Genomic DNA, 23,218 nt, shown 5'->3' with positions numbered 1-23,218 from the left:
TAGTAATGCAACATTAATGCCTCCAACAGTATTTGACATGTCCTGGGTGAGGCCAGGTCTTAGGTGTCCCTGTCCCAGGCAAATTTGGTACCACACTGCGAGTGTACTGACATCCTGACACCAATGTGGCCATGCTGTGAGGCATCACTTCAGTGGTGCTATAGGTGTGTGGTTCAGTGCTATGTCTAGGGGTGATCTCTTTGCATGCATTCAAGTGCGCATTGCTGGATTGATGTTGTGCTGCACTGATTGTGTATTACTATCTTGACGCCATGTTGCAGATTCGTGTGAAATGTGGCGTGGTAGGATGTTCAATGTGGATGGGTGTGTGATATTTAGCAACCTGCATTGTTGTCGATGTTGTGCAGCTTCAAATTGCATGTGGGTTCTTCTCAAGTACATCGTGGCCTTCCCGGATGCACATTGGTGTACATCTGTATGTCCATTTCTCCTACGGACGACAGTCAACACCCAGTTGCAGTATGTATCTCCCCCCCCCAATCACTCCCAGTTGCAGTATGTTTCTCTCCCCCCCCCCCCAATCACGTTGCCATGTGCTTGCCCTGCTACTCACCGAGTAGCCACAAACGTTGTCCGGGGTGTCGCTCCATGTAGCGTGGGATAGTTGAGTTCCGCAGGACCATGGAATCATGTGTTGATCCTGGAAATCTGGCACAGCAATGTGTGATTAATTTGTTGGCGTCACATACCATTTGGACATTGATAGAGTGGAATTGCTTCCTGTTTCGGTACACTACTTCATTGTGATGTGGGACCACCAATTCCACATGTGTACAGTCGATGGCCCCAATGCAACTTGGGATGCCTGCCAGTGAATAGAAGCCAACTTTTGTGTTTGCAATCTCCTGGGCAGTCCGTGGCATGGATATGTGTTCAGGTGCATGCTTCAGGAGTGCATCGAGTACCTGGTTCAGCGTGCGTGAGAATACTGGTTGTGAGATGCCATGCATGTGTCCCACTGTATGCTGGTAGGTGCCTGTGGCCAGAAAGTGGAGCACACTCACCACCTTCAGTAGCGGGGGGATGGCAGTTCTGATGTCTATGAGGCTCACAATGTCGTCGTGGATCATGTCCACGATGCTGGTGATGGTAACCCTGTCCAGACGGTACAGGGTGTTTATCTGCTCAGGGGTTAGGTTGAATGGACTGGCTCTGATCCTGGGGATTGGTGGGTGCCTCTGTGGTATGAATAGGTGCCGTTGTGGTGCTTGCTGTGCCTGTCTTGCCCTCCTCCTCCTCCTCCTGCGTCTCCTTTGTGCTGCCTGTTGTAGTATCAGCTGCGCTGCAATGAGGTCCCCGAGGCCATGTATTGCTGCCAGTATTGGAACCATCTTTGTGTGGGAAGGGGTGTGGGAAGGGGTGTGGTGTGCTCCTTTTGAGCTGCCACAGTCTCCATTGCCTCCACCTGTGCTGATTGTGTCCACCTGTGGCAGGTGGGAACACTGCTCATTCCTCTTAACGGGTGGTCCGCGATGCCGGTATTAGCACCATGGCGGTAAGGGGTTTGGGTGGATTTACCATGCCGCTATTAGCATGTCCACTGGCCTTGTGATGCTGTGCTAATAGCGGCATGGCGTAATTTAAGGGATGGAGGGTCGCGCGCACACGGCCTGCCCGCTATTAGTGGCACCGTAATTTGCGATGCCGCTAATAGCGGTGTGCCGGGTCGTGATCCGCATGGGGATTTAACGTTACCGGTATTCCATTACCGGTAACGTTAAATCCCTACCGCCATCCGTGTAATGAGGCCCTAAGTGTGTATATCTGTTCAATAGCAACAAAGAGCTTATTATCATAGTCTACTCTGGTTTCGGTCAGCATAGAGGGCTTTCAAATTTAGCCTTGCATTATTCCGACCTTCTTCAGGACATATGCGGGGCGTGGATGTCACCTCACCCTTGCAACATAATCCAGTGCAAGATGGCTTCCGACAAAAACTCTCCAATCTCAACTTGTGGGGGTAGTGCAAACTGTGGAACTAATCCTAGGTGCTCCAATGATATGGTCCAATTTCATAGAAGCTTCTGATTGTGCAGTCTAGGTTACCAGAGTGTCTCGGTGTCCACCATCCGGGATGGCCCATCGCTGATTTCACAATCGTGCATTTGATGTGTACTATGGAACCATGTATTCCTGAAATTGCAGTGTGTTTGCCTCTATTAGTGACTGCCAGTGTGTCTCGCTATCCCCAATAACTGATGGCGCCTTGTGCTTGATTCATTCAGCTTGTCTGACAGCGCATCTCTGCCGAGAATGCAGCAGGTCGGGAGGCCACAGTAGAGAGCAGTACACGGGTTTGACTCTATAACGGTCACCGTGTGAACGAATCATAAGCACCAGGTGCCACCCGTTATTGGGGATAGTAGGACACACTCACCAAGAGGCTGATGCCTTTTTTCCTCATTTGTCAGAGATTCTAACATGGGACCTCGCAAACGTAATACTCTTATTTACTCATGTTAGATCGATTCTGTACCAAATTGTGTGTCCTGGTGTTTGGGAGGACACGTTGACAGAAGAGGGGCCGCGGATGCACTAAAAAAAATACGAGTGGATCATGACATGCAACATAGGGAAGATGCCGGAAACCCCTAGCGATTCCCATCATGTGCAGGTGAAGCAGGGTTAAGGCATTGAGACTAATCTGCAGATTACATCCCCTGCCACCAGCCAAGGGGCATTCTTTATGTCCTGTTTATATTGAGGATTCTCTGTTCTCGTTCTACGTTCTTGCAGTTGGGCAAGGAAATCCTTTGAAGTTCTCTCATGTATTTGTAGAGGAGCAGTTGCATACCTCTGCAGGAAACCCCCTCCTCCCATATCTTGGAGACCTGAGACCGTGCTGTTTGACACAAGCTGTTGTGCCAATACTGCAGCGTGTGTTTTAAAGAAGATACCCACTGAGACAACCCTACCGAATGTATCCCCAAAGTAATGACAACCTAAGGGAGGAACTCCCGGAAGGAATATGAGAACGAGCAGAGAAAAGAAGCTAGTGACATCATACAAAATATGTACGACGTCCGAGATACTGACTAAAGAGTATGTATAGATCCTAAACAAACTAATGAGGAAGTAAAGAATCAAGTGAACTTTAAATACAAAGAAGAAGATTACACATGCACGAAGTGCAGGAGAAAATCAACCGTTCAATAAATGTACAGTTGCTGAAACGCAAGGTAGATTAAGTTGTCATAGAAGCTTGCTATACATAATGAATAGAATGCAGGCAAAGCCACCATTATATAGAAGCTGGACATCGGTATCATGAATTTAGTAAGCCAGGACCCATGAAGTGGGAAGGGAAAACTGTGTTGCAGCAAGAATAAGGATAATCATGGAGTTGCAAGACGGAGCTGTCTGGCTTGGAGTGGTCGGCTATCTAAATGAGCGAACATGCGCAGGATGAATCATGCCTTGTTAAGGTGCAAAGAAAGAACACCAAGAGTGTCAAGTTTAATTTATTTAGAGCATTTAAAACCTGCAAAATTGAACAAATCATGGTCTCCTGTCACATGAGCTAAGGATGAAAATAGAGTTCGAATTTGGAGTCCCAGAACGTGACAGTGAGTGCTGTCACTCGCATGCATTCTAAAGACAAGAATACTTTGCAAGGACAAGTTCAAAGACAATCTTCATGGCAGAAGGCATGTGCAAGGAGAGATGCTTGTGCCATGTCTGGAACATTTGGTTCACTTAGCAGCACGTAAGCCCAGACCCAGACCCAGGTCCAAGGAGATGGGGCATGACACTACCTCCCCACTCAGTTGGCAAGAGATTAGCAATATTGCTCTTGGGCAGTATTCTCAATGAAGACCAACAATTAGCAGTATTTACCTCAGGCTGGATTAGCACCCATTATATATTGGACATTGAATTGATTATGTATTCATTATGTCTCCACTTCTTCATCTTCAATAGATATAGCCTCTCTCCCCCTCGGGTATAGCCCCACCACCCAACAGCCCTTCACGCACATATTCCCCCTTCTATCCACCCACCCACCATCTGCAGAGACATATTTCCATACTCCATTGACACGCCTCCCTCAAACCTTACAGACCATCTCTGCCCTCCTCTTGCCCTCACGAGCACATATCCACTCGCCATCATCTCCACATGCACATCTCACTTAAGCCACCCAACCATTTCCACAGACTCCTCCCCTCAATTCCCCCTACTCCTGAAAGGCAGCCGGGTCCCCTTGCTCGATCCACTGCGAATCTGCACACAGACATGGTACCACTGTCTAGCCCCCTCTCCTCCCCAATGGCACAGCACCCACCCTACCTCATGAATGCATTCCTCCTTGCAGTCACACACCTATCCTCCATCCAGCCCCCCCAAACTGAACAGACATGGCACCTTCCATTGATGCTCCCGCAAACACATATCCACCGACCAGAGGTGATTACACCCATGTGAAGTGCTTTTTCTCGAGGGCGAGTTTGTAATCTTTGGAACCCTCTAATTTAATAAAATAGACAAGCGTGAAATGTTTCACAGAGTGTATGGAATCTCGTACAAACCCGTTTCCCTAATTGGGCCATTTTTTGGACCACTGCATCTGCCGGCTCTATCCTAAGAGCAGGTGTGGTGGATGCACATGCTCCTAGGCCCAGGTCATTTACAAGAGAGACGGACTGACTGAGAGACTGACTGACTGAGAGACCTAGAGACTGATGGTAGGGGGGGAGAATGACTGACTGACTAAGAGACCTAGAGACTCACTGAAGGGCGAGGCTCACTTGGGGGAGTGGGAACTGAAAGACTGTCTTTCAGTTGCTCTGCTCCCTCACTCAAAGGCTGACGGAGTGAGTCAGAGGTGTTTGATTCCCCTACACCCCACTATTTTGACCTCGAACCCTCCCACCCCTAGTAGCTGTATTTTAAAACTCGTTTTCTTATTTGTGCCCCGCCACGTTGGGTAAACTTGCTTAAAGTGCTTTCGCTGTGAAGAGCATATGACGGCCATAAAGTGCTGATGCATTTTCTGAGCTGCATTCCCTATGTTTGGCGGGAGCCTCTTTAAGAATATGCTCTGTAATGTCTAATATTGCTTACTTTTTTTTAAATGGTCCGTCACTTGGATTTCCTCATCTTAAATATGGAACGGGTGGTCGTGTTACCTGTAGCGTGGGGTGCTCTCTTGCCCCACCCAAGCGTTTTAAACGGTGCGCGTGGTAAACCTGTATTCCTCGTAGAGCCATAATTGAACTGCTGTGCCTGGCTTTTAAAATGTATGTGAGGCGGACCCAGAAATACTCGCAGGGCCACTTTTATAGTAAGACGGGTGATGCTGGGTAGCCATCAGCGCAACACGTGGGGCCATTGTAAAGTGTAGACATGAGGCACTCCTCGCTTGGCTTCTTGTTCTCACTCCTCTTATAACCCGGAAAAAGGGGAACAAAGAGCATAACACAGACCCCAATGGAAGAGCGGTAGAGGTTTTGATGATCACCTCCCCACCCCCACTCCCAATCCCCTTTGAAAATGAGAGGCTGCGACAGTGCAATTGTTCACTTCTTTCTTGACCGCATCCAGGCTGGACTCCTGTGTCCCTGTGGCTGCCGCTCACCGGCTCTGGTGCTCAAACTCTGCTAACAATATTTAGTAATAGAAGCTTTAGAGGAGAAAGGATTTTCTTCCTGAACCAAAAGAATACAAGAAACCCCAAGAATGGGGTGGGGCCTTCGAATCCTTCCTGTGGTCTAGAGCTCTTGCCTAGAGTGTGCCTGAGGAGAGACAGAGTGCCCATTATTGCACTCCCACTCTTGGAGTGAGACCACATCACACTGACCTTACAGCAAGCTCTAATGATCTATACTTGGAAAATGTGCAGTCCTGTGCTGCTTCCAGCCCTGCTGCCAGTGCCCACTCTCCTCTCGTTGCCAAAGGGGATCTGCGTCAACCTAGAGAGCCAGTATAGCGCCTTCCTGTAAGCGCCCTCTTTTGGTATTGCTGAACAGTGTAGGGCACCCGTTTTGTCATCCAGGAGTGATGTTTTCCTATGAGAAGAATGCCCTTAGCTGGGTCTCTGAATACGCCATGAATGGTTTGAGCCACTACTGCAGGGGTCTCCAACCTTTGGCACACTCAGATTGTCTTTTTCACTACAACTGCCATCAGCCTTACCCAGCACAGCCAAGGGAGACGGATCATGGGAGCGGTAGTTCAAAACACCTCGACCTGCAGGCTGCCGACCCCTGCTCTATTAAAATGTCCAATGTTGGTACACGTAGTGCCTCGATGATGGCATAGGGGTACCCCATAAAGTGAAGAATTGTGCTTTTAATTGCCAATTAGTTAAACTAAAAGGTCCCACAAGGAAGAATTCCCTTGCTCCCCCCCTATTCTCTGGTTCTCATGACCATTCGAGAGGTTTCCCACTGGCCTTATCCCAACCATTCCAGCCTGTGTGAGGATGTTTGACTCGTGGCTGACCTCAACTGGACAGATGGACATTTTTATAATTGTGGTTTGCCACTATCACCATTGGTAAACATTAGCATTATTTGCAATGAGGGATTCCTGGTTAAAGTTCCCATATTGAAAATCTGTCAACTTGAATCTTCTTAATTTTCTACGTCAATTCACATTTTAAGTGAAAAGGTTTAAACTAAATTGCATTCATAGGGACTGGAAAACTGCAAATCTATAAAACGGCAGTAGCTCTGCAACTGCACCTCTAACTCACAGGCAGGGACGTCATTTCACCAAAATGCCAGGGGTAGTGGAAGTGACATCACATGACCCTTGACCTCTGATGACCTCATAGGAGGTGATGTCATTCGACCCCACCCCAAAGTGACCTCATGGGAATCAATTGAACACGACCTTTCACCCCTTGGTAAAACAGTAAGTGGCATCACATAGCATTGTTTCTAAGTGCACTACAAAAAATATGATTACGACATCACTGTAAAGTGATATACGTTTATACAAGAATGGATCACCATATGTATCATTAATATCAGCACGTATAGGCCCATATTACCAAATTACTGTGAATGAAAGCAGACGTCCAAGGTCAAAACGGTGATGATGTGCTATTATATAGCACTTGAACGCTTCATATAATGTTAAATTATGTTATTTTGCATTTATATAGCGCCTTATATACCATTGGTATGGTCTGAAGGCGCTGGTAGGTTGAACGCCCTTGGGAACCGAAGTAATAATAATGATTATAGATAATGATAATGATGTGTTATTTATATATAGTGCCTTAATCCAAAGCGTGTTACAGAGAACATATTTACATACAATATCACCCAACTGAAATTGATACTCATTTATCCACCTCCGAAGGGTGAAAGGCTGAGTTGGCCTTGCCAGGATTTGAACCTGCGACCTGCAGATCACATATATATAGAACATACATACAATATCACCCAACATGTGTTGGTACTCATTTATCAAACTCAGCAGGATGGAAGGCTAAATTGACCTTGCAGGGAGTCCAACTTGCAACCAACCTGCAGATCACACACACATTGCAGCAGCAAACGCTCAACCCACAGAGCTATCTTAAAGGCTATAGCTATCAGAAAACCAGCCACTCCAGAAACAAAGAGCCACATGCTGCTGGCTACAGCCCAGGAGCCTCAATTTAATTAAAAAAAAAACGTTTTTTTTTTTTTTTTTTTTTTTAGGGGTAGCAAGGGAGACCTCGCGGTGGCGACCCCTAAATGACGTCCCTGCTCGCAGGCTCGCTTTGCTGTTTATCCGGGGCTATTTTACTTGTTATACATATTCAGCCATGGCCTGCCTTGTCTTCTAATGCATCTTCATTGCGTCTGTTGGGTCAGCAAGAGGTGTACCGCCCCACCAGCTTCTAGAGCAGAACTGATTTCTGGCTACGCTCCCTCCAAACTAAAACTAGGTTTTCATTCGTGCTGACTGTTCTCTTTTCCAGGCTCCTTACTGCAGGATGAGTCAAAGGCGCTGACTTCGTATATGCCCAAAATAAAGCAAAAACGGAATTTCTACTGATATGATGTAATTCCTGCGTTTACTTCCTCCCGCGTAGGTTTGTAAAGTCCAGCGTGTTTTCGAGGGGAGGAAAATTCCCATTTAACTCAATGTCTGAAACTTGTCATGGCCCGTGCATTTTGAGCAGGCTTGCAGGCTTTATGGGAAGCTTGGGGGAATTTAAGTACATCCGGATCACTTTTTCATAGCAAACCTGCTAAATCTTAAGTAGTCATTGTTGGAGAAAGGAGACTGTTAATTTACACACGTTTTGCACCTGTTGATTATTGAGGCCCCTATATGTGGGCGTGCGCTGCAGTGCTTGAGCAGGTGTGGACTGGCCTGCATTGATATCCAGATTTTACGTTTGATAATCGGAGAGAAATACAGTGTTGCTAGTGGCTATGATGTCGTTTCTCAGGGTGAACTCTAATAACCCGTGAATCTCCTGCATCTTGGGTGGCTTCTGTGTGGGTGGATTGTCCACTTTAGCATTTCAATCCTTCAATAGCATCCGACTTTCAAGTGCTAGGACCACAGTGTAAATCTCTTGCGGTCTTGATGGCCCCAACACAGTGGAAACCATGGAAACGGGATGTTAGTGTGTCTTGGGTAGATGGGAGGTGGGCATCGTTCTCCTTTGAGTATTCCGGTGTATCCTGGTGTTCAAGAACCGCCACACCCATCTCGCCCGTTCACGTCTCGACCGCAGACCTTACTACACCGACTACTCCTCTGGGTACATGTAGGCTACTGATTCTGCTGGCACTAGTCCTGCTGGGACATTAATGGATGCATTCACCACCATGCATGTTCCCAAGCACTCCTATTGTTACTAGTGGCTCATTCTTGGCCGCTCCTCTGGCATGCTTGTCCCAGATTATGGTTACCTCTGCTAAGGAATACACAAATGCTGCCTTGCTGAGGTATTTAAAAAGACTCTCCGATATCTCTCCTAACCATCGGGCCCCCCTAACTGTAAACTCCATGCCACCCTCTTCATACTATTTGTGGTGCACGACTTGCACCGTTTTGGTAGCTCTTCTGTGCACCATCTCGAACCTGTTGTAATCGTTTGGATTGATCCAATCTCTGTTCCCAAATTCCTTAACTCTTCCTTCGCGCCTTCCCTTCATCGAACGTACTCTGCAGTCCAGGAGACGGGGTGTATTGTGACTGCCTGCCCGCAGACAGTGTTCACATCGGCCCTGCCCCTCCACCCGAGCCGTGTTTGCCTTTCTTGTAGACCTGGTAGTGACGTTTGGTATGACCCAATCAAATCTTGCTTTGGTATTGTTTTATGGGCAAGGTGAACTCCGACCTCTTTTTGCATGCTATGATATTGTCTCTGTTTGGTCTTGCCAGTCTGCCATGATTGCCTGCTTTATAATGCGCGTAAATCTCCCTTCACTTAGTTATGCTGACGTTCACCTGCTTGTTTTCCGTCCCCTCTTTTGCTGCTGTCTGACATGGCATTGCCCTTTACCACTGAATGACTCGGCACACAGCCCAGATCTACGTTCATCCCCGTCTTTATTCCTACATTATATGACTGTAATACTTCTACTATTACTCCCATGATTCCTCACCATTCACTATGCTGGCTAGGCCTGATGGGTGCTGTAGTCCAAAACATCTATAGAGGCAAAGGTAGCGGACCCCTGCTCTACTCCACTGGTCCGTGTACTGGCACCGGTGACGCTCCATCTGTAGCCTCCTACTACTGCAATAACTACTCCCAGTTTAAAGTTTCTTAATTTGCTCTGGTCTTCTGTGGCCTCTTGGCACCATGTGCCATTATCTAAACCCCATTTGACTCGTTTGACATGTGGTACAGTGTATGATTTACAGAAAGAAAAACGGAGTCCATGACATCCCTTTTGCCCAAAATACTCAGACGTTCTTCAAATGCTATGTAGTTTGAGATGGATTTCTAAGAATAATAAAATCATTGCAGTTTTCCTTTCTGATTCTTTTTCTTTGTCTTACCGAGGCTCCTCTGCATAGCATAATGATTAAGAACTCTGCTGTACAGAATGCCCATGGCTACTTGTAAAATGCCTTAGTTTGGCTGATTGGTGGCACAGTCGCCACCATCGATTGATGCCAGTGTTGCATCATTTCTGGGCTGCATCTCCTTCATGCAAAGGGTTGCGGCCCTGGAAGACACATTGAGTAGGCACTGCCGGAGGCAGTGTGATCCTTTATGTGAACGAGAGCCACGTGCTGCAGCCGTGATGGCATTTTTTCCACTTGCTGTCAAGCTTCACAACACCAATGCGAGTACCTGGGCATTTGATGCCAATTGCTAGTTTATGAAAGCATCACCTGTCATGATTCAAGAGGACCAGAGCAAATAATGGCAGTGACTAGGCAAGTGATGGCAAATTGTTAATACCTTGCAAATGGCCTTATTGTGCCAAGACAACACCAAACCTATTAGCTTTGACAGCGCTTATTGAATATAATGCCATGTTTGGCTTTCTGTCCTCTGGCACATCACCCATCGCCAGAGGCTTCTCAGAAGTCTTCCAGTGGCTGCTCGACTCTTCAGTTAATCATATATATATATATGGATATATAGATATATAGATATGTATATATATATATATATTTTAGACTAAATGACAAAACCTGGGAAATGCGAAATTGCTTTGTATCTGTTTCAGCTGAGAGCAATGATGCATACTTAAAAAAATAAAGGTGACGTACAAATTGAGTACTTGAGTTCTTGATATTCAAGAACGCGAGCTGAGTCTGCATATTTGAGTTTGTATTGTTTATTTAAAAAAAGTAAACTATGCATAATTCAACTGCTTGCTCCCCAAACACAGCCAGGAAATGGCGCACCCCACAATGACTCCTCACTTGAGTCCTACAGGCTACAGCTCAGCAGAGGCCATGATAGATCTGGAAACAAAAAGCAGCTCGAATAGCTTTGTGTTTTATCTGGATGATTGTATAGTGTGCCTACTTACAACATAGTTGTTTCAGATCGCAAGCAGTAGGGAAAACTTGAGGGGAGGGGCAGGGCGGAACGGGGTAGTGCCATCAGACGACCCTAGCTTTACACAGGGGGCACGCAGCGCTGCTCCGTAGACATCGTCTTCATTTTCTCTTCTCACACTTTCTTTGCAGCAACAACAGTCCCTACCCCTCGTACACACTGGGAGGAGGAGCCCTGAGGGTGGATGATGACAAGAATCTGTGGAGCTCGCCCGGTGACCTGTCGCACATGGAGGCCGATGATGACCGTGTACTTCAGAACTTCATAGAGACCAGGAAACAGCTGGAAAAAGATTCTGAGGTAAGACTTGCACTGTCTACACAAGTGTCATGCGTGGGCTCTCACAGGCGGGATGGACCTGCTACACCCGGCAGTCTTCCAACTTACAGCGGCGATTGGAGCCGTTTTCTGTTCATATTTGATTGTGCAGTTGAGGGGGTCTGTCCCATTGCTTACTGTGGTAAGGGAGAGACCACAGGCAGGAGATGTTGACATGGGGCATGTGCTCAAGATCTCACGGGGAGGAAATACTCCTCCATAGTTTGCACTGTGGAACCAACACCACATGCACACCAAGGTGTTTTCAGAAATGCATTACTTAAAGGGATGTAAAGTGAGCACACAGGAGCTCTGTATGATTAACACTGAAGCGTACCAAGCTACGCAGCGACAAACCAACCATCATCTGTGTTGGTTGTGGTGCCCATGGAAACGCCAACTAAACAGGGTGGAACAAGTAATACATGGTTTTGCTAAACAAGGAGCAAAGTGGTTGTAGTTCTCACAAGACACGGAAAACGCAGACAAGCATACACCTATAGGGCCTGATTCATGGAAGTGTTTTGTAATGGCACAATCCCCTAGGAAAAAGTTCCATAGGCAGACACTCTACACCCAAAAACAGGAAACCAAGGAATTGGAGCAGGAAGTATAACGAGAACAACTCTCCCACCATCCTCCTCACCCAGGGAAAGAATGGATCCAGGAAAAAGAACAGAGCACAAGCACCTAACCCTTCCCACATATCGGAAAGGAGAAGGAAACTAGAACTGGAAACCGGAATACTCTGGAAGGAGGGCAGGCCCAGAAAGTGCGTATTCACTGAATCAGAACTTGGTCACATTTAAGAGTACACAGTAAAAAATACAGAGGTTCCCTAACACAGTAGCCCTGGCCCAAGAGCAAGACTGCTGAACTTTACATGTTTTGGAGAAACCAGGCTCATGCATCAATATTGGGTGATAATAAACTGGCATCTTTATTTGTTGTCTGCACACCAAGGAAAACCACATCCTACACGTAACGGGACCTGATGGCTCTAAAATGATCAACCCGTTAGACCCCTTACCTTTATATTTCACTGGTCACCTGACAGAATTGAAACCTAAGAACATTCTAGAATCAGCACTAGGCCTTTCAGCACACTCCTCCCATTTCCTGCTAAAAACAATGAACTCTCATTTATTTTCAGTCCCTTTTTAGTGTCTATTTGCTGGTATGCCTCCATATGACGATTTCCAGTTTTCTGATTCCTGCAGAGGGGATTTGGACACCCACCCCCATGACGATTCCTGGCTGGCAATGAGCAGTTTATATTGTCCATTCAGGCCTAAAGTGGTTTTAAGCCATCACGTGAGTGCCTTCAACCTTGGCACACACCATTGTGAGCAGCACTTTTTGGTTCATTTTACAGAGCGCATGCTCAATCAAGTGCGTAGGGGAACAAGTCGGGCTAAAGTAAACATAATATCTTAAAAAGTCTGCAAAAAAGAAAACCCTACAAAGCACAACAAACACAAAAAATCAGCAACTGTGAACGGGTGCGCCGGTCACAAGAGAAACACTGCATGCACCCTAGGGGTAGTCGTGAAAGAATAGGGAGCAGAGTGTGGATATTTCTCGCTTGAAATGTTAAGCTACTGATCTTGTCTCGCATTGGTTACCAGGCTCCAGGCCCACCACAGCTTCCTTGTTGTTGTACCATCAGGTGAGACAGTTACTTCTCTGTCTCTCTCTCATTCCCAACCTTTGCTTCTCAACCCGTTAGTGCACCAGCCTTCCCGTGTCTTGCAAGCGACTCATTCGCTCTCCATTCTATTGCTTGCTCCGGGGTCTAGCGTTTCTGATCCACTCTAAGATTCTTTCTTCTCTCTGATTCAAAGTTCTTCTTGGTTTTATGTATATCATCCAAAATAAAAGGGGTGTGTCGCTGTTCTTTGACTGTAGTTCAAACGAGATCCTGCATTACCTGAAAACCAAAGAGATTGAAGGAATGTCACTGTTCAGTGAATTCAAAACAGAAGTAACAGTCTTTCCAATTCCCATGTGGGCAGAAACCGTGTTCTGGGCAGCAAGTTCCTTATTGGCATGGGAGTCCTTGTACCCCAAAGGGGAGTCACTCCCAGTGAGGTCCGACTTGCCCAGACCCCTAGGGAGGATCTTACTGAGCAGGCTCACCTCCCTAGCCTCAAAGGAGGTGGCCCCCCTCTGAGGAGAGCAACAAGTACCCTGGATTCATCACACTGATTAAATTAAGGTGTCACTAGCACTGGCCTCTGAGAATCACTGCCAGGTGGGTCAGGTGGACAAAAGCTGGAGTGAATTTATGAACTTGTAAACTACGCACGAGCGTTGATGAAATATTAAAATCTGCCAAATGAATTCTAATCATTGATGCACAATTTTTGTTTTGTTTTCTACTGTGTTGTTTTCTACTTGCTATAGTTCAATAGCAGAGACTTATCCCAAGAGCCACTCTGGCAAGGGTCCCTACTTAGTGTCCCACGCCCCTTTCCTCCGTAGGTAAGTAGAGGCACCATGTAGCTTTTGTAATGTACGTTGGTACAAGGACGAAGGGAGATATTAGACTATCTTCTGGTTGATTGTGTCCCTCTACTCTTAACAGGTAGAACGGTTTTCTCACTCCAACCCAGGCACATGTGTTGGGTGTCCCCAGTAAGACGAGGCTATAGTACAGTTTCACTCTGGGCATAGAGAGAATGTGGTCCACGTTTGGACTCTGTTTATTAGCTTAGAGTGAAACCACAAGCATTTCAACATTGATCAAACGGGTGAGAGTTCTTTTGCTGAGAGCGAACAAGGCAAAATAACCCGTTCTGTGGGTTCTGACGCACTAAGGATGGTTCACGGTCGACCTTTAGTTCACAATGATTACCTAGATAGACATTGCACCTTGCTGATGACACCCACTAAACAAACGTGTGTCTGGAGTTGGTGTTCATACTACGGTTCAGAGCAAAATTGTCCAGCATTTTGGTGCTAGATTGGCAATTGTGGACACTTCCGAGTGGGGCCCCATCGAGAGAACAGCAAGTAGTAGAAGTGTAGCAAAAAAGTAGTTGTTCTGTGACCTCGGCAGGGGAAGAGTTGGCGGGAGCTTGTTACAATGATGTGTCAAGGGGTTGTGGCCAGGGCAGGTTGACGGGCAAGTGGATGGAAGGGGGACAAAAAGATGCTCCCCTGTATTACTTTTTATTGTTCTTTCTGTCCCTCAGGGGTAGGCCTGAAAGTGAGGATGGTCACCCACAAGAAATTACTGGAGGGCTTCGGAAATGACACAAGCCCCTAGAAGTAATAGAATGACATGGATTGCCTGTAAGCAAACTCTGCCAAAAAAAAACCTGGCTGCGTTTACTTCCATCCTATTCATCCGGTTGCATCGTGTTTTTGTTTTGGGGTGCTGTGGTGGGCAGGGGGAGGGTGTGCGTTACTGCATGCTTTTGTTTGTTCAACCATTAGGAAAGAAATCGGTGTGTGTGCACAGGCGGTGCTTGTTTACAGGCCGCGTTTCATTGCTTGCTGTTTCCTGCTTTTATGATTACCTTCAGCTGCTGGCGATGACGGGCAGGCCCCTTCACTGAACATCAAACATGTGATCACTTCTTGTGCAACTGCTTAGGATCATAAGCAGGGGAATTTTCCCTGACTCGCCCTGGCCTTGAGCTCCCACGAGGCTTAAGATTGTCGTGTATAGGGGGAAGGAATGCAGAGAGTAACTTGCACAGGCTGGTATCAGTCAAGCTAATCAGTTGTAATCATGCACACGGTCTGAAAGCTGCTGCCCCGGATGACAAGCAGATTGCTTTGTGTGCCTCTTATTGTGATCTGCAAATACATATGAAATGCAGAGGTATGTGGTAAAAGATGGGTCCTGTGTGTGCCTGGACTTATTTGAATTCTTGGATTAAGGCGCTATATAAAACAATAAAAACAAATATTTATGTTGGCTACAAATCGTGGCATAAAGCCTCGATCCAGTGCCGACAAAAAAAAATAATTGTATCGAGGCACTTTTTATATTACAGCCACCTGGACGTCTGATTTCATGGGGATAACCATTTTATAAAACAGGGCATCCTGAAAGGCCATTATACAAATCTGTAAATAATGTTCTGATGACAGGCTAGTTGTGACATCACGGCTGACCTGCAATTGAAAACATGACGTTGCTAATGCTTTGTAATCAGTTGTTGCACTTCGGTTGTGATGTCACAATGCCTGCTGCTTGGTCCAGCACAGTGCAGAATTCCAGCTGCCACTGTGTTATATATAGTCTTGTACTTTGTCACTGGCCTGGAGTGATTGCCAATAGAATGTGATGTATGATGCAGCCAGGAGAATGTTGAGTGCATCAGTGTATGAATGTTCTGAGTGAGAGAGTTGGGGGCCTGAGCTGGAGTGAGTGGATGGCCGGTGGGTCTTCTCCTTCATGTGTACTGTACTACCTATCCCTGTCCTTGTCCTGTCATCCAGACTACTGTAAATACCTGAGAGTAACTGGAACTGTACATATTGTACCAATAAAGCATACCTGGACCAACATCAGTCTCCACAGCTGGTCTGTGTGTCCCTTGTGACTAATAAGAGACTTTATTACATTGGCGACGAGAGTTAAAGAACCCAGGAATATGGACAATTACAACTTAAAAGGACAGAGTGCAACTGAGGAGCTGCAGCTACAAAAATGTACAGTAAGGAGAGCTGTGGGGGGGAAGCAGCCTAAGAGTGACCCACCGTTCCCCCAAAGACTCAAAAATAAACATCCTGCCAGCTCCAGGGTTGAAAATGTATATGTGCCACTGGACTCTGGGAGGGAGGTCCCCAGCAACCAATAATTTCCCCAGAGTTCCCTCATATAAATGTGCACTAAAAGGAAGAATATGCCCCAGAGATCTTAGTGGGGACAAAAAGGGCCCTGCTAGCTGAGGATTGGCCTTTTGCAGGAGCCCCGTTCAAATTAATAAGTAAAAAGATAACTCTCAGCATAGGAGTTGGGGGCAGTGTGTGTCAATGAAATGCAATAACTTCATGGGAGCATTTTACAGTTTCATTGACCACCCTGTACATTCTGCAAACCACCGGGTGGCGCCAGAGCTCCGTGCACTCAGAATACTAACTGTGAAAATGAATACATAAGGTCAGAGGAGGGGGGAGGACGAAGTGAAACTTACGCTTTCCTTTTATTGGCATTTTTTTTGTGTAAAGCACTCACTGCTGCCCTGAGCAGAACCCTGCATCATTTTCAAAAGCTGCTAGCTGTTGCCCAGCAACACACACACAGCATTAGCAATCTTCATTCTCTCAATGGCTACTCTGACTTTCCGGGACTAATCACTCACTATCTTGGTCCATTGTGACATCACAACTGAACATTCCATCAGGTCTTCCCTGAACCAGCCGACCTGTGCTCCCAGCCCATTGTGAGGTCACAATCTGTACTAAGGACCATCCATACACTGAAGCCTAAAGACTCTGCAGTACAGATACACCTGGGCATTCTCTGAATCTCTGATTTTATCCAAGATCCTGCCTGTATTTCAAAAAAATGCTCCGTGAAAGGACGGTTGACAGCACAGGCCCAGTGAGGTCTGTCCTCCTCCAGCCCTTCTAATGAATGATGACGTGTGTTAACATTCAGTGGGTGATGGTGATCCATGGAATGCGGAACGAACAATGAAAGGAAGTGATGTCAGTTTCGTTTCTTCATGTTAAATGGATTGATGGAGAAAACACTTGCTGCCGTGTGCGTACTTTAAGGAAGCTTTAGTTGGGAACTGAAAGGAACATTTTGCAAGACATTTTCTTTATTATTATATACATCAATGGAACTAAAGGCACAACGTGAGCAAGCAGCATACTTGTGAAATAAGCTACGAGAAACCCCTTCCCTTGGCATCATTATTTTGGATTGAATTATGTTTGGCAATAATGCAAACGTGACAATTTACATTTTTTTTCTTTATTTTAATTTTATTTTTTCTTAATGAATCTGGAAAAGCCACCATGGACTTATGCAACACTTATCAATATAAATGGAAAAACGAATTTAAATTTTTTTTAAGCACAAAGTAATAATCATATTTTTTTTATTTTCTCAAATTTCCACCATCACCAAGAAATGTTTATATACTGAATAATGTATGTTATGGTTATGGTGTTAAGGGTCTGATTTACCCTTTGGAGAGTTGTTGAACAAAACATTAGTTACATTGGATACCCTGCAATTGACTTTGGGCCATTGTCTTGCTCAGTTTGTGTGATGTTGTGGCCCACTGTTATGTGTTCCATCCCGGCCATGACACACGTGTTGTAGTTCATGGTCGTGGTGCAGGGTATTCCTGTTAATGTGTACTAATCAAATAGTCTTGGAGATATTTGAAGCCAGGTGAGAATTTTAAAATTCCTCCAGAGCCACAAAGAAAAATGTGGCGGTATGTATACTCTTTTGTGAGGTATATGTTATATGCGTACGCTCTAATGTGAGATGCTTAAGTGGCCAACCGACTGCATAGGGTTGCGCCATGAAAGAGTTGGGCAGCTGACTGAATAAGGGTTGCACCATAAAGAGTTTGGCCAACTGACTGAACAAGGGTTGTGCCTAAAAAAAAAAAAAAAAAAGATTTTTTTTTTTTTATTGCCGGCAAATGTACATTCTGTATATATATAGTGCGCACTTTTGCATTAGTTACTGTTAAGCATTCACCATTGTTCCTTTAGCAATAGTTTTAAGCTTAAGACCTCCGGTGCGGCCAGGAGCACCTCATCTGTTACATGTAGTTCATCTGTGTGAGATTCTGGTTGTGTTTAGATTGATGAGTGGGCGAGTGATGTGTATAGTGATGTGTATTTGGCTGACCTTCCTCCACCCGAATGAAAGGATGATGTTTGTGTGTATGAACCTGATATGAAAGGGAGATGTCACGCGTGGGTACTTCCGGTATGAAAGGGAGATGTTATGTTGTGGTTTAATCTGGTAAGAAAGGGAGATGTTATATATAGTCTTGTACTTTGTCACTGGCCTGGAGTGATTGCCAATAGAATGTGATGTATGATGCAGCCAGGAGAATGTTGAGTGCATCAGTGTATGAATGTTCTGAGTGAGAGAGTTGGGGGCCTGAGCTGGAGTGAGTGGATGGCCGGTGGGTCTTCTCCTTCATGTGTACTGTACTACCTATCCCTGTCCTTGTCCTGTCATCCAGACTACTGTAAATACCTGAGAGTAACTGGAACTGTACATATTGTACCAATAAAGCATACCTGGACCAACATCAGTCTCCACAGCTGGTCTGTGTGTCCCTTGTGACTAATAAGAGACTTTATTACACACTGCTGCACTTAATTGAAGCTGTAACAAGCTTTACAAACTCCTTTCTTGTAAAATCGCTTTCTGTGACACTTTACGGCCATTAACTGATGGGGAACTGTGTTTATGGTGGCGTGCCTATGTTTGTTCACTGCTGGAGTCCCACACGAGAGCCATAAAACCGAAACTTTTTGACATGCAATTCATGAAACTGCTTAAACTATGTTTTCTGCAACACGCTACAAGCTGCTTTTTTTGTTTTTTGTTATCCCAAACAGATTATGCATTGATTATATGTATTAGCAATTTGAAGGTAGAGATGACAGTATGGCTATGTATTATAAGGAATAAAACATCCCCTACCGTCCCTAAAAAGGATGTTGCAAGTTCCCCGGCAGTTCTGAGAGCTTATAATGGACCTTCCGTCTCGTTCCTCTATTTGGTCACAGAACTCCTTGGTGACTTGCGATGTCCACATAACGTTTGATGGGAGGTCCTTTATCCTATTTATTGTGCATCTTGTGTTGAAGTGTGCCGCAGGGAATACAGTATCCTGTTGGTTTTTGTGTTGCGGTGCAAGTTCAAGTGCAGCGGATTTGGGGGCTGGGTGAAGGGTGTTTGGGAATGAAGGGAGATGATCAATGCTCTGTATACCAGAGCAAATTTAGCGGGATGTTTTTAAATACAGAGCAAAAACGTGAAACTTTTCTGCCCCTCCTTCTCAATGGGATGAAAGCAAAGTGAAACGGTGGGAAATGTCCCACATCGTGTAACACTGTTGGATATCTTCTGTACTGTGGCAAATCGACCCACACTGGTCTCAAAGCACCTCCTGGAAGTTTGTGTGTGTTGGCCCCCCACCAGGGGTATCCGGACCGCAGCCTGTGAAGGACAGGAAAAAGGGAAGGGAGTGAAGTGGTGAGGAAAAAGTGGTACAGATAAAGACTTCAAAAGGGGCTGGCGAAAGTTAACGAAGAAGGATATTGTTTTTAATAGCTCAGGTGCACCTTGATCCAGCCCAAGTGGATTATATATCAGGATTGCAGTGGTCAAGAGAGTAAGTTCTAAGTTGTCTGAGGGGGGACACTATTTACCAGAGGGCAGCTTCGGAGAGAGAAATGGCTATTGCTAGTTGCCGTGGAGAATCTGGGAGTCAATGGGAACCCGTGTTATGGTCTACCTTGCTATTGCTAGTTACCATGGAGAATCTGGGAGTCCATGGGGAACCCGTGTTATGGTCTACCTTGCTATGGTTAGTTACCGTGGAGAATCTAGGAGTCAATTGGAAACCCGTGTTATAGTCTACCTTGAGCGGCTGAATTCCGGTAGATTCTGCCCACTTTTCTTCACGACAGGAAAAGGTGGATCAAAGAGAGTTCCATTGGCAAAGTCAGTCTCCCGGTTTGGTGTTCCCTATTGCTGGCCTTGCCTGGGATGCATGGGGACATTTTGGGATCCACAGCAGGCATTGGTTCCCACCCCTTTTACCACTATATGTAGAGAACGGCATGAATGCAGTGCACCCAGTCTGACCTGTGGATGTGTTTGCAGTTGGGCCCTTTCTACCGGATTCTCCAGCCTGTTTAGAATGAGGTGACATTTGTGATCGATGTTATTGCATTCCTACATGTTCAGTGTTTTACCGTTGCATGGGGCCATACCAGCATGCCGCCTCCTGTGCACAGGGAAGGAGAAGAAACTTACTGTTTCTGCTGCATTGTTGCACATTTCAGGATGGGTAGATGCTGAGCTTTCATGCAAGGTGCTTTCTGTGATCGATCACGAGCGACACGTGTACAATTGTATACAGAATGCAGTCTTCTACTGTAACCATCATAACAGAGTTGTTTACAAAGATTTACAATGAATGGTGGTGCAGTTTGCTGCCATTTAGTCCAAAATGCATACCAATGGCACTTCCTGAGCCTAAATTAAAGCTATGAGTCTTGTATGCAACCTATAACAAATTAACCTGTGCAGTGAATAACCAAAACGGAGACTAATGCATGCATGTCAGTAACAAACAAACATGTCAGCCTATGCCCAGAGGCCTACTTGAAGGAAACTAAAGACCCCCTCCCCGCCATCCCCTCCTGCATGTTCACAGCCAGAGAAATCACTTACTTACCTTGTGTTTAGTTTGAGAAGTGGTCTTCGGGAGTGCCCCGGTGTCGGCACCAAATTCCTGTAACACTACACCGGACATAGATCTGTGCTCAGAAATGTGCCACCGAACCACAACAAATGCTATCCAGTTCTGCTGTCCCAGAATCACAGTAACTAAAAATAACTAAAGAGGCCCTCCAGTAACACCACACCTACAAAACTAATGCACCAGTGGCATAAACAGACCGAACAGTTGTTAAATGCGTCTATGTCAGGCTGCATGTTGATGATCTATAGAATAGACACCCAAAGTAGATCACAGTAGACCTACAAGACTTGAGCCAAGAATCCACTGTGTGAAAAGGCGTGTCTAGTAGACTTGGCAAGAGGGGAAGGGGAGGCTCACCACAATGCTGCCCAGTGCCAGTCTTAGCTCTGGGGAGGAAGGCAACTATTCACACAATCACTGTACAGGTACAGTTAACTGCTAGTTAGTCATACACAACCTAAATGACCCTCCAACAAAAGTGTTGCCTTATGCTTCTGGATATCACCAGATGTCCGTGATGAGCCGCCTATCTAAGACGAGGGGACAGACAGAAAGTGGCTCGCCCTATCACTAATAGAAGCAAACACTAAAAATACTCCAGGACACATTGCGCTGTACCCCAGAGTGCTTAAAGTCTAGCAGGACATCTGATTACTTTAATTTCCCTGCTTTTTGAACTCGTTTCCATTAAAACAAATGAAACACATTCACAAACTTGTGTACTTAGTCTTATATACATGGACACTTGTAGGGGATCAAGGACGATTATGCTCGTCCTTTTTGCATAGACTTGCATAATAGCCTGGCAGTTAAGGGGTTACATGAATGGAAAAACCCGAGAAAAAAATATTGGCTGACTGGTTTCAATGGTGTGTGTTAGAGCAGCCACTTTCTTCAGGGCCTGTGGTGCTGCAGTTTGCACCTGGCAGAACTGCTTGATAGAAGGCAGGGGCCGTACCCCAACGCGTATCCCCACGCGGTATCCCAGCGCACAGCAGCGGATTGCCTCTTAGACACTGGATTCTTTATTAATCCAGAATATCGTGAGAACAAGCTTGTCTTGTTTCTGCCTTTGCACATACAAACAAGTGTGCATATTTTCTATGCAGTGATAGTAAGGGACGAGTGTGCATTAGTGGTAAACCGTATGTGGCTTGCTGAATCCAGGACTGATTGTTCAAGGTGCAGCTGTTTATTCCTTTAGAGGAGGGTTTGAATTAGATAATGTACTGGGAATGCTCCTCCTGTGCTCGAGACCTGTGGGAAGAACATTCAGGAAGAAGTTGGTTCATATGGTCTCCATAAAGAGGAGAGGGGGCCATCGCTGCATCCGACTGTCCCCTTCCTTAGTGCAGGATCCCCAGTGGGGTGGTCTGGGCCCCCACATCCACTAGCTCAGTGTGGTACCTGGTCGCGTTCACCACCCCTTCTCTGTCCCCAAGGTAAGGCAGGTGGTGGGTACACGGCAACACACACACTCGCGTACATGTGGCGATGGTATGGCATCATCATGTCAATCAAGGGGGACTGCCTCCCACATACGGGTGGGCAGGTTATGGTGTAGATAATCAAAAGGAAGGTGCTGCAGTATGTGTCCTTGGGTAGCTTTCACTAGTAAGGCATGGAGGAGCTCCTAAACCTATATCAGACCTAAAACGTGACACAAGTTTGTTTTACATATAAAAAAACATCTCAACTTTATTTAAAATGTTTATACACAATAATATGTTTTCATAAACCCTAAACAATTAATAAAACCATAATCTAATAGAAAAATAGCAAACAATAGCAGCATGCATACACACATTGTACAATACAAATCCACCGTTATATCAATTCTGAATTCTGCACTAAGAGCCCTTTTTTTTTAAATGTTTGTGTCTTTGTGTCAGATTATGGTTTCATCCATTTTTTAGGGTTTTATGGAAATATATAATTGTGTGGAAAACTTTGTAATGCAATTGAGATTGCTTTTTTTTATATATGTAAACCAAACTGTCTAATATAGGTTTAGGATCTACTCCATGTCTTTCCTGTGAACGCTACCCAAGGGCACACACTGCATCGCCGTGCATTGATCTCTGCGATTCCCCATCGTGGGGTTGGCCGCTGTGAGATTAGCGCGGGCAGGGGATGGAATCACGCACGGCTGTTTCTCTAATAAACCGCAGCTGCATCATCCGGTGATGATTACTGAGCGCCTTGTGCTCAACAAAGGGCCTCTCAGACACGAACGCAACCTCCCAAAGCGAACATGCAACACGGAACGGTGTGGCTCTGAGCCTGCCGCCTGAATTCAATCAGTTTCCCGATAAAATATGCCTTCCTTTTAAGGAAAAACATGGGGGTGGAAGTTTGGTTCCATGGGTTTGTCCTCTTTTTATTTAGTGTTGACACGTCTGCCAAATCCGTTTGTGTCTACAAATGCAGCAATGTTTCAACTTTTGTGCCCTCGTAA

At 45.7% G+C, this 23,218-nt stretch overlaps 1 protein-coding gene across 1 annotated transcript in view; it reads left to right on the top strand.

The window, feature by feature from the left end:
* The window catches only part of MREG (melanoregulin), a 258,017-nt gene that overhangs the window by 77,512 nt on the left and 157,287 nt on the right, over positions 1-23,218 (top strand). The window contains exon 2 of the mRNA XM_069615943.1: positions 11,134-11,302. Coding sequence (XP_069472044.1) covers positions 11,134-11,302 — 169 coding nt within the window. The remainder of the gene's footprint in view (positions 1-11,133; positions 11,303-23,218) is intronic.

The sequence above is a fragment of the Ambystoma mexicanum genome, chromosome 9, assembly GCF_040938575.1.
Source record: "Ambystoma mexicanum isolate Mex_15411 chromosome 9, UKY_AmexF1_1, whole genome shotgun sequence".
Lineage (NCBI taxonomy): Eukaryota > Metazoa > Chordata > Amphibia > Caudata > Ambystomatidae > Ambystoma > Ambystoma mexicanum.
The sequence above is the reverse complement of the archived record's forward strand: the minus strand, read 5'-3'. Positions and strand labels throughout refer to the sequence as shown.